Source organism: Oryzias latipes, chromosome 3, assembly GCF_053564925.1.
Source record: "Oryzias latipes strain Hd-rR chromosome 3, Olatipes_Hd-rR_3.1".
Classification (NCBI taxonomy): Eukaryota; Metazoa; Chordata; class Actinopteri; order Beloniformes; family Adrianichthyidae; genus Oryzias; species Oryzias latipes.
The window spans coordinates 24,797,551-24,810,930 of NC_136239.1; the positions used below are offsets into that span (position 1 = coordinate 24,797,551).

The window sequence follows — 13,380 nt, forward strand, 5'->3', positions numbered from 1 at the left end:
ACAGAAAACACTACAACTCCCATGATGCGCAAGGGAACGGTGGAAGTGGCAAAGGTCAGGATGAGAACTTGTGCGACAGGTTGAACACTAAGGATGAAGAGGTGGCGATGTACAAGTTGGCAGACAGGTCTATGGGTTGGCAAAGCAAAAAAATAAAAGGACGTGAAGCAAATTATAATCACCAAGACAAAATGGTGAAGCAGAGTGGAAGAGTTAGCTATGGAGCTTGGAGCACCAGATATCAGTAAGGATGGATGAAGTAAGGTACTGAAAACTTTTCAGTGAAAAGGATGAAGAGTGAAAAACAGTTGGTCTTGACAAGATGTTTGTGCGGAGAAGTTATTATATATATTATTTGATTCCTATGCATCTTTTTTTTTTTATTGAAGCAAATATTTAACAAACAATCACGGCATGTCTGTTAATCATGACAACAATATGAGTGCTGACATAAAGGTAAACAAATATGAAAACAAATATAACTTTAAAAAAATCAATAAAGATAAGGTGCTATTACAAAAGTTTAAATTGATCAAATAAATTACACAATGTCTGGGCATTCTTGTGATTCATGTACTGTAAAGATTTAGAGAATAGTTTGAGACGGTTTAGTAATCCATTAATGGGAGGTTTCACCTTTAAGAATTTACAAGTATGTAAAAAATGCTTTGAAATTACAATCAGTACATTAATCAGAAAGTCCAGATTTTTGTCAATTAATTGTAATCAAATTTTAATTGTATTCCAATTTAAAGGGTTATTGGTGATATTTTTTGATTTGAGCCAATTATGAAAAGAAGACCAAAACTCTTTTACATGAAAACATTCAAAGAAAAGATGTTCCACAGTTTCTACATCATTGCCACAAAGGAAACAAAGATCACTATCCTAGTTAAAGCGTCAATGTAAAAAATGATTGGAAGGGTAAATATCATTTAATATTTTAAAGGTCACTTCTTTTGCTTTGTGAGGGACAGAATATGATAGATATAATGTTCCTATCCTTTTAGCTTCTGTAGTGCTGTAATTCTGCAAAATTCTTTTTAACGGGGAAGGGTAAAATAAATTATTTAAAATCTCTCGTAAAAATGTGTTTGTTAGTTTTTTATCTCCCACACATAGCCCTTCCACATAGAGTGGCCTCATTTCAGAAGAATGTTGTTGCAATAATATTTTCTGAGCTATAGTTTTAGTGGGAATTGGAACGGATTTGATTATCTTATTATATTCTTTCAATGGGCAGACCACATTATATTTTGCGCAAAAAATGTTGTAAACAAGATAATACCATGTTTGTCCATTAAATGAGAAATCACCCAAACTCCTTTTTCCAACCAATTGCTCAAAAACAAAGACTTTCGTTTATACAAAATAAGTCTGATGTTCCATAAAGGTGAATTGTGCGGAGAGAAATTATGTTTGAATATTAAAGATCAAAAAAGAAAAACTTCTTTGTGATACTCAATTGCACAGGTAGTTTATCAACATCATAGTCACAACGTAAAATAAAATCAATTCCACCTTCTTATTTTTGGGACCATTAAGCCATTTGTTTATAACATATAGCTTTTAAATATTTACAATAGTTGAACTATAACAAGGTTATATTTTTCTATAACAACTTTAACTTATTCTACTTTTGCTAGCAGTACAGCCAAGTTCCTTTCAAAATAAAATCCACCCTGTGTCAAAGAGGATCCTCAGTCAGCAGCAGATTTACTTAAGTTAAACATGGCATTTCCTATCATTACAGATGGATGCATGGTCATGTTAAAAATGTAAACATAAATGAAAAAATTTGAATTAACTAGAGGAAATTATTTAAAATTGCAAACCTATTATTTATTCAAATTGCTTGCATTTTTGTCAAAGTCAAAAAAACACGCAGAAAAATGCTGCAAAAGTAGTGAATCAATTTCAACATTTATTTACCATTTGTTTTACACTTTTTTCCATTTGATAATGCAATGTCGATTGATATCCAGTGGGGGTCGACAAAACGCCACACAACAAAGCACAAAACGTTCATTATATTCAATGTCTGACACATGACACGTGAAACAGTCTGATATTGTTAGTCTGTGAAAATAGGAAGTGGTATTTATTTTTCTAGTGATTTCATTTTAAAAACAAACACACCAATTTAATGTAAATGTAAGCATTCTACACATACCTAACAGTTTATCATCATTTGAGGCCAGTTCTAATAGAAAATTGGCAGGGTGAAGTGTAGGGATGGGTATCGTTAAGGTTTTAACGGTACTACTACTCTTATTGATACTGCTTATCGATCCGGTAGTTTAACAATACTCTTATCGATACTTTTTGAGGACGAAAAATGAATAAATAAATAAATAAAAAAATTAAGAACATAAAGTGTTTTATTTCCTCATTATTCAACAACATTGTTTTTTGAACAAAGCATTTTACTTTATACATGAGAATGTTCCAGACAGGAGTGTATACCAGTGTCCCAAAAACAACTAAAAAGGGTTCCCTGAACAGCCTCTGAGGTCATTTTTTTTCTTCTTTTTTATTTTTTTAATAAATACATTTTGCACAACATAAGTAAGGCTCTGGGCCAGATTTTAAATTTAAAAAAATCCATAGACAGAATAATTTAATATTACTTTAATATTTAATACCTTGAATAAAAAGTGTTTTTACTTAGTATTTCATCAGAGACTTTGATACATAAGAATCTAGCAGAAGTTGAGCAAGTTAAATAATAGTCAACCTTTTAAACAATTGTTTGATTTATGAGTTTGGTGTGTTTTTGTTTAATGTGATATTGAACCAAATAGCTGATGGAATCATTAAAGAGATTCTGGAATAAACCTGTTAAAAGGATATAAGGCCTTTGATCCCTTAGCAAAAAATTTATTTTAGTAAGGAGTATGCTTAAGTACAAATATAGCAAGTATACCGACAGACCATGTAGGATAGGACAGGAGTGGACAAACTATGGCCCGGGGACTATATGCGGCCCGGTAAACTATTTGGAATAGATTGTATTGATAATCTTTGTTAATGTTTTATTTTCCCTGAATTTTGGTGTCTTGTCATAGATAATGCACCATAAATACACTAGCCTTTGTTTAGAAAGTTATTCTGTATACGTCCAGATTCCATGTTATCTTTTTTTCTTCTTTTTTAATCTTCTCATCTGCTCCTGGTTCGGCCCTTCTGTCAAATTCTAGAACCCTTTGTGGCCCACGAGGCAAAAGGTTTGCCCACCCCTGCTGTTGGAAGTATAGTAACTGAATTCCTTCTTTTTTTTCTTTTTTTTTTTTAGATTAAATTGGAACGTTTTAAGTTTACAACTTCAAGTATAGCAGTACTGCCTCACTTTTAGTATAGACTTATTTGTAGTACACTTAAATAGACTTTTTCCACTCCAGAACTTAATTTGTGTTCTGGAGTTTTATTGTTGTATGCTTATGTTTTTACATACTTTTTTACTGTGAGGCAACCTTGAGTGCCCGGAAAGGCGCCATATAAATAACATTTATTATTATTATTAATACTTCTTTGAGGAACTAGATTGTTTAAATAACATTTTTAAGATATAACGTTATGGGGAAAAGCATATATGAGAGTAGTGAAGTTTTAAAACTATAAAATAAAATCCAAACGAAAGGAGTCTTTAACCAAACATTGCATTTATCTCAGCGCGCCTGACACCTGTCTGGTGAGTCGGATGGTTTCAGGATGACACGATGCTGCCGTGTGAAAAAAACAAACACAGCTGAAGTTTGTGCGCATGCCCAGTTTTGAGGCACCCTGAACTAATGAATATGTAAGCGTATCTGGTGGCCGGCCTCTTTGATTGGAGCCTCTGGCTCGGTTTCCTGTGTTGTGTTTCAGTTGTAGGAGAGCCTGTAGAGCCCTGCTCCCCACGTCAGCTGCAGTGTGCGGAGGGATCGGATGAACGCGGGACTCGTCGGTGACCCTGCGATGGACGGAAGACGCCGCTGATAGAGTCGCGTCCATGCTGTCCGGTTCCGTCAAGGATTACTGCTGCGGACACCTCACATCCAACTTTACAAACATTTTCACGTCTGAATCTTAATCACAGGAGACGACCAGTCGTTGTGAAGGATGGTGAGTGATGTTTGTTTCCACTGGTTGCTAACATGATTATAGCACCACTTTTTTATAAAAAAAGAAAGCCGGGGGGGATTACATTCCCAAATATGTTGAGTTTTCCCAGATTTTAAATATTTATTTTGTTTAATGGAATTGATGTTTAATGTTGCCCCGTAATTTTAATTATTTAACAATTTCCTTACTTAAGGAAACTACAAAACTTCAAAATCTAAAATATTTCTCTCTGATTTCTGCTCACACTTTCATGATGATGATAGTAGTTTTCTTTGGATTTTTTTGTTTTTGTTTTTTTGCACAGCCCTGACTGCAGGTAAAACACTGTCCTTGAGTCATGCAGTCTGCCACTGACACTCAGATAAATGTGTTGTGTAGACACAGAGGTCAGGTGCATCCCTGCTGCCTTTTGGAACCGGTTAGTCAGTTAGGGAGTGAGTGTCAGGTGGAGTGTGTACAGTATGTGCAGCGCCTTGTTGTTTGGCTGTAAGTTGCAGGTTTTTCCTGGTGGCTGAATGCCATCGCTGGTACAGACACACCTGTAACACAAAGGCACTAGACCTTATCACAAGGCCAATGAATGCCATACTTATACCTAATACACCTACTATTTATTGTATGTTTTGCAGACATAATTTCAAAAAAGAATGTTTTGATAGGAGCTATCAGACCCTTTTTAAATCTTGAAACCTGTCCATTTCTTCACCTAAACCCAAAAAATGACACAACTGAAACCTGTTTCTATTCTGTCACCTGAAAATGTTCTGCTGAACCTGAAGGTCAGGTTGCACGGCGTTAAAAAAAAGGCCACCGTTTCTTCCAGCTGAACATAGCACTCCAAGTGAAACCTCAACACAAAGTATGAATGAGTCATATTTATGGTTTTACACTTTGAAAGTTTTTACTGCTCTCCTTGCTTTTCACTCAGACTCTTTTAGAAGTCATGTTTGGCTAAAAGTAAAGGAGACAACTAAACACAAGACATTTCCTGGCATGGGGGGGGGGGGGGGGGGGGGTCTGTTTCAGCGATGAAGGTGCTTAAAAAGAATCTGACTGTCATCATATAGCTGTCTGGAACTTCAGACACAAGCATCGCTCACCGCTTCCCTTTCTGCCAGATGCTGGATAGCAAGTCAATACAACAGCAGATGGTTTGCATTAGCATCCCCAAAAGGGAGGTGCATACAGAGTACCCCCCCAAAATCCCAGCTCAGAAAATTCTGCTTTCTACTTCAATCCCATCACCGCAAGCAGAGATATGTTCTGGAATTCAAGCATTGTCTTTGAAAACAGGAGTCATCCTGTGGACCTGGAGAACTCGTTAGGCTTGTGCTGCAGTTCCGTCACCCACACTCCACGCCAGCCGTTCTATGTGTGTTCATGGTTACAGCAGCATCTCACAGCAAAAGGCTGCTGGTGATGACAAACTTCAGAGTTTACTTAGCTTATTGTTGCGTCTGCTGTAAATCATGGATTCAAGCGGCTGACCGGTTACTTATAAATGCTTTAAACGCCATTGTGAGGTGGTGGTGTGGCGGTCACCTCTGTCACCTTGTAGCAATCACATTTCTGGCTTTAAAAAAAAAACTGACTGAGGCCTTTATGTTTGCAGTTGTGGCTCTCTCCATAGCTGTGTGAGTTTTTTCCGGGTGATGTGACTTCGTCTCAAAGTCACAAAAGATGCGTTTCAGATTCAAAAGTGATTCTGCAGGAGAAAGGGAACGTGCAGGATTGTTTGCCCTGGATCCCTTTTGATTATCCATTCATGGTTTCGGTAGCTTCCAGCCATTCTGAAGAGGTTGTAGACTATAACTGGCTAGACTCTCAGGATGTGTACACAGGTTGAAAAATACAGGTTAAAAATACAACCTATAATTCATCCATTTCCAAGGAGTTGTGACAGGTAGCGAGTTTTGATAAGAGCGTGAATGACCCTAAAGGGGATTATAAAAGATTATACAATTCTTTAGTCTTTTCATCATAATAGAAAGTAAAATGAAAGTCTTTCATTTTGGAAATGAGAAAACTATAATACAGTACCAAGGAAAATTGCTTTTTACCTGAGTCAATATTTTGCCACCAGCACTGTCTCCTTTTAATGACATGTGATGCTTGTTTGCATTATTATACTTTATCTTGTATCATAAACTAAGCTGTGTTCTTCCCTCTATCATGGCAGGTTATTTGCACATCATTTTTTTGTTTTTTTTATGTTGTTTACTGTTGATTTTCTCACTGTTCAACTTTTTCCTTGTTCGGGAAAGTAATTGTTCACATTAATATAAAAATGTGATGTTTCTTTATTTGTAGCATTATTCTTTTCTATGTTTGGCCTTTTTACATGTTGCAGGTTAATTAAAGTGAAGGAAACTTGGTGTTGTCCTTCTTAGAGCCCCTTTCTATGTCATTACAAACTTAAAAATGTTCTATAAATGTCTCTATAAAAAGACAAACATGTATGTATATCAAACCTTGAATATTATATTGTATCATTAATTGATTAGAAAATTAAAAGAAAGAGAAAGTAAATGAACATGAAAACATATACACACATATATGTACATAAATGTACACAGACACAAACATCTTCATCTACATCGGCATTCACATGTAAAGATCCCACTATAATTACTCTTAATCATATATATAAATATTTACACATATACATACACTACGTGACACATTGAATCCGTTAAATGTTTCGGCTTGTGCTTCTCAGGTATTCCTCAGACAGACATCCTCATTTTGTGTCTACATTTAAGAAGTGATCACAAGGTTAGCTTTTTTGTTTTTTAGGGCCGGCACAGTATTTAAAGAAAAGTGCATGTCCCAAAAATATCAATAAAAACCCCCAAATACATACATTCCACAATATGCTCCAGTCATGTATCTATGTGATGTGGATAATCATGGACCAAGTCCGAATATAAAAAATAAAAAAGGCTGGTCAGCTGGTGTATGAATATTTGGAAACAGAACTAAAAATGGCTTTAGTGGTATGTTTCTGAGTCACAGCATACTTGTGCAGAAAAAGGATTCATATGGTGCACTCTATCTCTCCATCCTCAAAATAAATGGCACAAATGCCATTTGTGAACTAATGTTCACAAAAAAGTGTTTTTTAGGAGCACTTATCCTTCCTTTGTGTTTTTGTGTAATCAATGATGTAATGCAGTCTTTTATTTATTTATTTATTTTTGGTAATGCAAAAGTAAGTTGGAACTTATTTCACAGTTGTGTTAACATTCACTGTGAACCATAAAAACTAGTTTTCTTGGAGCACTGTTATCTATTTAAACAGGCAAATTCACCTCGTTACCAAGCTGGTCAGGACACGCTGGCTTCATTTAGTGACTCCAAGCTGATCATGTTACAGCTTTTTTATGCGTTCTAATAAATTTCGTGACTATGACGGGTCAAATTAGGGCTTACACGTTACCATGGCCGCATTGGTGGTGTTGATGTTGCCAGATTTGCGATGGTACTGGTTAAGGGTTAGTTGGTTTTCACCAGCTGTGTCACTTTCAGGGAGATGCAGTTTGTTCTATGTTCTGTCATAGTAACTAAAAGAAAATCTTTGTTCTTCTAGTTTAAAGTGTGGCTGGTTCCTCTTTTGTGTTGAGTTGATGTCAGCACTCTGAGTATGTGCCACACCCAGTTTACCTGCAGGGAGGCAGACTAATGGTATTTGTCACCATCCTAAATATGTGGTGACCATTTTTGTAATAGTTTAACTTAATGAAAAAAAACACCTGTGTCCTTGGAAATTGTTGAACTAACTCGGGTTCTTTGTCTGAATAAATCTTACCTGTGGTAGGATGCAACTTTGACATTTCTATTGTTTTCGTGTTTATTTTTTTTTTCACTTAAAAAAAAAACACTGACTTCATAGTAGCAGTTTATGAAAAGCTGTTCTACAAACACTTCCATCCATGATTTTCTTGAAACTGCCTAAAAAGTGATTAGCAGAGCTTGTAAAATCTTAGCCATGAAGAAAGTTGAATTAATTTTAATTTCTATGAAAGATTTCCTTTTCAGATGACAGATTCAGAACTTGTGAAAAATTATGAGCTTTAAAAAGATAAATTTCAAACAGTTTAATTGCATTATCGAACAAATCTGAGCCCCCCCTTCCGAAGGACATATTTTATCCATTCCTCTAAAAATAGATTTGCCCGAGATTTTCCAAGTTGGTGCAAAGTTTTTACAATAAAAAAGGGTTTAAAATAACAGATTGGAACTCCATTTAAGTTACAACATTCTCAGTACACATCATTCACCTTGTGCATCATTTATTCTTGCACATTAAAACAGTTTTAGGAATGTCTTTAGACTTGTATTTCCTGGGTAAATGTTGCTTTGGATTTTATTGGCTGCACACAGTCTGTTGTGGCATATGGTGTGTTGATGAGTTTGTTTCCACTGTAGACGGTTTACATTCAGCTGCTGCTTCGGCTGCTTTGACTTTGCAGCTCGTCTCCTGTTAAGAATATGAGCTAAGAACCACCCTAAACCACAGTGCCTTTTATATTAGATTTTATTGGCAGCCTTACTACTGCTTCTATTCATTTAAGAGACCCATTCAGCTTGACATGTTTAAAAATAGCTGCTTTAAAGTTTCCATGGAGAGTTTAGATAGTGTGTAGTTCGGCTTTAGATGTGCGAAAAGTCACACCATTTTTGTTCATCTTTAACCATTTTTTCCTGCTTGAGTTGCAGGGATTTGCCTTGCAGTCACAGCAACATTATAACCAGTCGGGCCTCATGCTTTTCAGTCAAATGTGGTTTTTTGTTTCTGTGTTACTTCAAGCATCTGAGAACTCGTGAAAGTTTGGCTGTGAACAAGCCTTTTTTGATGGCGATGTAAAGAGCTCATCACTGCTCCTCTAATTTAGAACAAAAACAACAAACGCTTTTCTATCGTTGTTACTGTGTATGTATGTACCGGTAGATACTTTGCATTTTGTGGAAGTATACTTTCGAGGAATGACGCATTCATGCCCACAGGCATGTTTTAATAGTAAAAACTCTTGATTTACAACTAGAAAATACTATGCATATATTCATCCAAGAATTATAAAAGGCAGACAATGTGAATGCATGGACCTCTGCTTAATTTGGGTGAGTCAGCAAAGGTTTAATTCTAAATATTCTGTTCAGCCCACCATGACTGATGAATTTAGTCTAAAAATTATGCTTTTGTTAACAAGAAACATAAATCTTTTTTTGCATCAATACATTTATAAAAAAAAAAATCAAGAGCTAATTACTTCACTTTTGGACAAAAGCATGCAGCAAGTTTCTGAATCGGTCAGCCTGAAACTGGTGTGCAGATGTTGAGATTTGGAATTTTTTTCCAATACAGTATTACACTCTGATGAGCTCCTGTTTAACATTTTTGTACAAGCCAAAGTTCCTCTCTTTATGTCAGTGCATCCTCACTGACTCTTCATCTGCATCCTTAAACTTGCTGTGATCTTTTCTTTCTTCTCAGGGCATTGAAGCAAAGGGTAACTGCAAATCTTTAATTTACTTATAAATAATCTATTTGGTTATTGGTCTATTTGGTCTTATTAGAACTTTGCTGCTCTACCTTTGGCCTACAATTCAAACAAAAGAGAAAAATGTAGATGCTAAAGTTTATGTTCTTCGGTGTGCCACAGTTGCAAACCTGACAAGCAGGGAGACACTAGAGTTCTCCATCCATCAGTTTTCTAAACCAGTCTTGTCCCTTGCTGAGTCACGGGGCTGCTGGAGCCTAACCCTGCCACTCGTGGGCGAAGGCAGGGGACGTCCTGGACAAGTCGCCAGTCTATCGCAGGGCCACATACACACTAGGGACAATTTAGACAAATTAACCTATGAAGTGGGAGGAAGCTGGAGTCCCCGGAGAAAACTCCCCACATGCACAGGGAGAACAGCCAACTCCACACAGAAAGGTCCCCCATTGGTGATTGTTACAGGTCCTCCAGCCGGGACTTGAATGGGGGCCTTCTTGCTGTCAGGCAAGAGCGCTGACCCCGCCACTGTGCAGTGGTCAGTTCGGCTGTGAATGCGACTGGTTTTCTTCAATGACTTGTTTTCGTTGTAACCCAGCTGCTGTGTGTTTAGTGAGTTGTGTGTGGCTGCGGGTTTCGCTGTAACCTGAATAGGCATCTCTTGCCTGGAACATTTGCGAACAGAGAAGGGTTTCACCACACACCCATCCGTGCCCACACACAGACTCACACTTGGAATGTGTTTATCTTGTCCTTTTTATCTTGGAAAGCCCAACTCTCAGTCAGCACTTTTATTATCCTCTGGCAGAATTTCCCAAAGGGAATCAGTCTACAGCAGGTGGAAATGCAGTTCATCACCTCCACCCAAGCTTTGTTTAGGTTAAACCACAGAGGATTTGTTTTCCATCAGAGTTTGTGGAAGAAAATTTCATTAATGACCCACGGCTTGACTTGGTGTTGGGGGGTTTTCCTGAACGTTGATGGTAATATATTTAAAGTCATTCTTAAAGAAATGCTGTTTGATCAGTCTTTGTAATCAACTGTTTTACTGGTAATGGTTGTTGCCTACTTTTTTTTAATCATTATTATTTTTAAGTGCCATGTTGTAAATGAAATGACAGACCACATAATCCAACTGTTACTGAGGTCCAAATGCTGTTTGTGAAGAAATAAAAGCAGAAACAGTTTACAGTAAGTCCCGCAGTCTTCAGATCATACATGAAAACTTTTAAATGTGAAGGAAAAACAACAACACAAAATAAGAACATTTTACAGAACATGATCCTTAATTGTTATGGCAACTGTTTCCCATTACAGTGCACAAGATGCTTTACATGACATAGCATCTGCTATAGTTCTGCTGTTTCTGTCTCTTTGATCACATCTAGCCACGTTTTCTAGGGAGCATTTTTTCAATTGCTTAAAATATTCATATATAATGTCAAATTATCATTATTTTTACCTGAGGTTTGCCTCAGGTGTTTTTCTTTCTCTATCACAGATTCATACTAACTTTGACTGATATAGCCAGGAAATAAGGTATTAATAAATATCAGAATACAGACAGCACAGGCTATTGATGAACCACATGTTAGGATAAATAAAGTCAGAATTTCAGTCAACTTTTAAAATATTTCCCTTTCTCATTTAGATAAAAATCATTTCGGGGCTTATTCTCACCTGTTCCTCACTATTATAAATGATTATTTTTTCGTATATACTTTTACGCTCCTCAACCAAGAGGTGAGTGAGAAGATGGACCACTGTCTGGTTCTTCTCTAAGCTCCCTCTTTTGTCTTTTTCTTACTCTGGACCACATATGTCAAACTCAAGGCCCGGGGGCCAAATGCGGCCCTTCATGTCATTTTATGTGGCCCGCGAGAGCATAAACGTTTTTAATATCTTAAAATAAAAATGGGTGTGTATTTATAGGTATCTTGGGGGAATCAGACTTAAAATATCGGTTTGGGCAACTATACATTAGGATCTAAACACTGTCCATATAACCGAACCTGACAGAATCACATTTAAAAGAATTTATGCTAGAGTGACAAGCAAACATGTTTTTTTTTTTTCATTGCATTTAGTTACATGTATAAATTGTATCTGGCTCTTTGAGGACAGCCACTATGTTGATGTGGCCCTCGGTGAAAATGAGTTTGACACCCCTGCTCTGGACTATGAATTGAAAACAGATTCTTTGTATTACTTTTTATTTTTATTAGTATTTGATTTTGTTTTAGATAACAGGTTTTTTTTTCTGGCCCTGTTGTTGAAAAACCCGTTTGACAGCTGGTGAAACCACACATCACTCTTCTTTTGTATATAGCACTCGATAAGTCTAGCAAGAACGTGTACATATTTCTGTACATGCTATATAAATGCAGTTTTGTTATTGTTGCAGTGTCAACATGTGCGGTCCTTATTGTAAAATATCTAATTTATTTAGATGTTTTTCTCATACATTGTTGTTGGACAATTTTATTACAATTTATTTTATGGTTTTTCAAATTTAAAATGGATTCTTTTAAACATTTTCTAGTTAACAGTAACAGAATGTTTTTGTTTTCCTTTGCTGGCATCGTGAAGTATTGAAATATCTAAAAAAACATACTACATCCTGACTTAGAAGCAGTTGTTGCCAGGTTCAGTTTTTTTTTTCAATAAAAGTTTTTTATAAGAGTTGAATTCTTTGTCTGTATAAACTGTTCACTGTCTGGTGACAGTGTTAGGGAAAGCAAAAGGACGTTAACACAATGTTCTTCATCTTTGTTTATGTATTACAGTTGGTACTGTCATCACAAAGTTTTATCAAGTAAAAACATGACTTTTTTTATTCTAAATATACAAAGCTCTACTTGTTCCAATTTATTTTACCTAAAAACTTTTATTTTTTAGAAATAGTCTTGATAATGGACAGATTTCTTTATGGTTTTACACTGAAGCACTAAGAGGATCTCTAGAAGTATTTTAATTATTTGTGTTTCTTGAAAAGTGTGTTTACCACATGAGGTTTTCTTCTTTGCTTTCTGATTTGAGGTAGTTTTTTCCTGTTTTTTGTGTTTCTATTTAATTGTTGTATATTTGGTTTTTTTTTTCCTCCCCCAAAAAATCAATTTGCGATCAATAATTTTAAGTCAACATGTGGCAAATTTTACTTTTGCATCAAGGCTGTAATTGCAGTCAAGCTCTATAGCTGGATTTGTATATATTTGATATAATACTGCTTATGTTAAAAGACGGTTTTATCTTTACCTAGCTAAAAATCAAGCCACATCCTGTAAAAATATTCTAGATTTTAATCTATTCTGATAATAGGAGTGCTAAGTTCTGAACAGCTTTTTATTTTATTTTTTTGCATTGAAAGGGCCTCTTTTCTATTTAAAGACTAACCAGAAGATGTGATCTTGTACAAAGCTATAGGTATTTCTGGCAAACATTAACCTCACTCTTGTTAATTATTGTTTGTGGTCAGATTATTGACTTGGTTGTGTCAAACCTTTTCTTCTGTAGTTGTTTCTTTGTTTATAATATCATTTATTGTGTAGAGAAGTATCCAGATTTGACTAACAGGCAGGACAGAAGATTATTCCTAACACGCGGTGGGCTGTGTGTCATTCCCTGATGTGGAAAAGAGGGAAAAAAAGGAAAAGGGAAAAACGAGGGGGAAAGTGCCGCTTGTGATACTGAATCAAACCCAACTATTTCCTGTTTCAGGAGCCCGAGCTGCTGAGCAGTCTCCTTATATGGTATTGGTATTTGCATGAGAGGGAAAGCC

General features: G+C 36.0%; 1 protein-coding gene across 3 annotated transcripts in view; it reads left to right on the plus strand.

Moving 5' to 3' along the window:
- Positions 1-13,380, plus strand: part of myo1ea (myosin IEa) — a 44,929-nt gene that overhangs the window by 246 nt on the left and 31,303 nt on the right. For 2 of the 3 annotated variants that reach the window (XM_011491251.4, XM_011491256.4), the window contains exon 1: positions 3,760-4,104. In XM_011491251.4, the coding sequence (XP_011489553.1) occupies positions 4,102-4,104 (3 nt within the window). In that variant the 5' untranslated portion in view covers positions 3,760-4,101. Of the gene's footprint in view, positions 1-4; positions 55-3,759; positions 4,105-13,380 lie in introns of those variants that run through there. The other variant, XM_078944482.1, reaches the window with a different exon arrangement.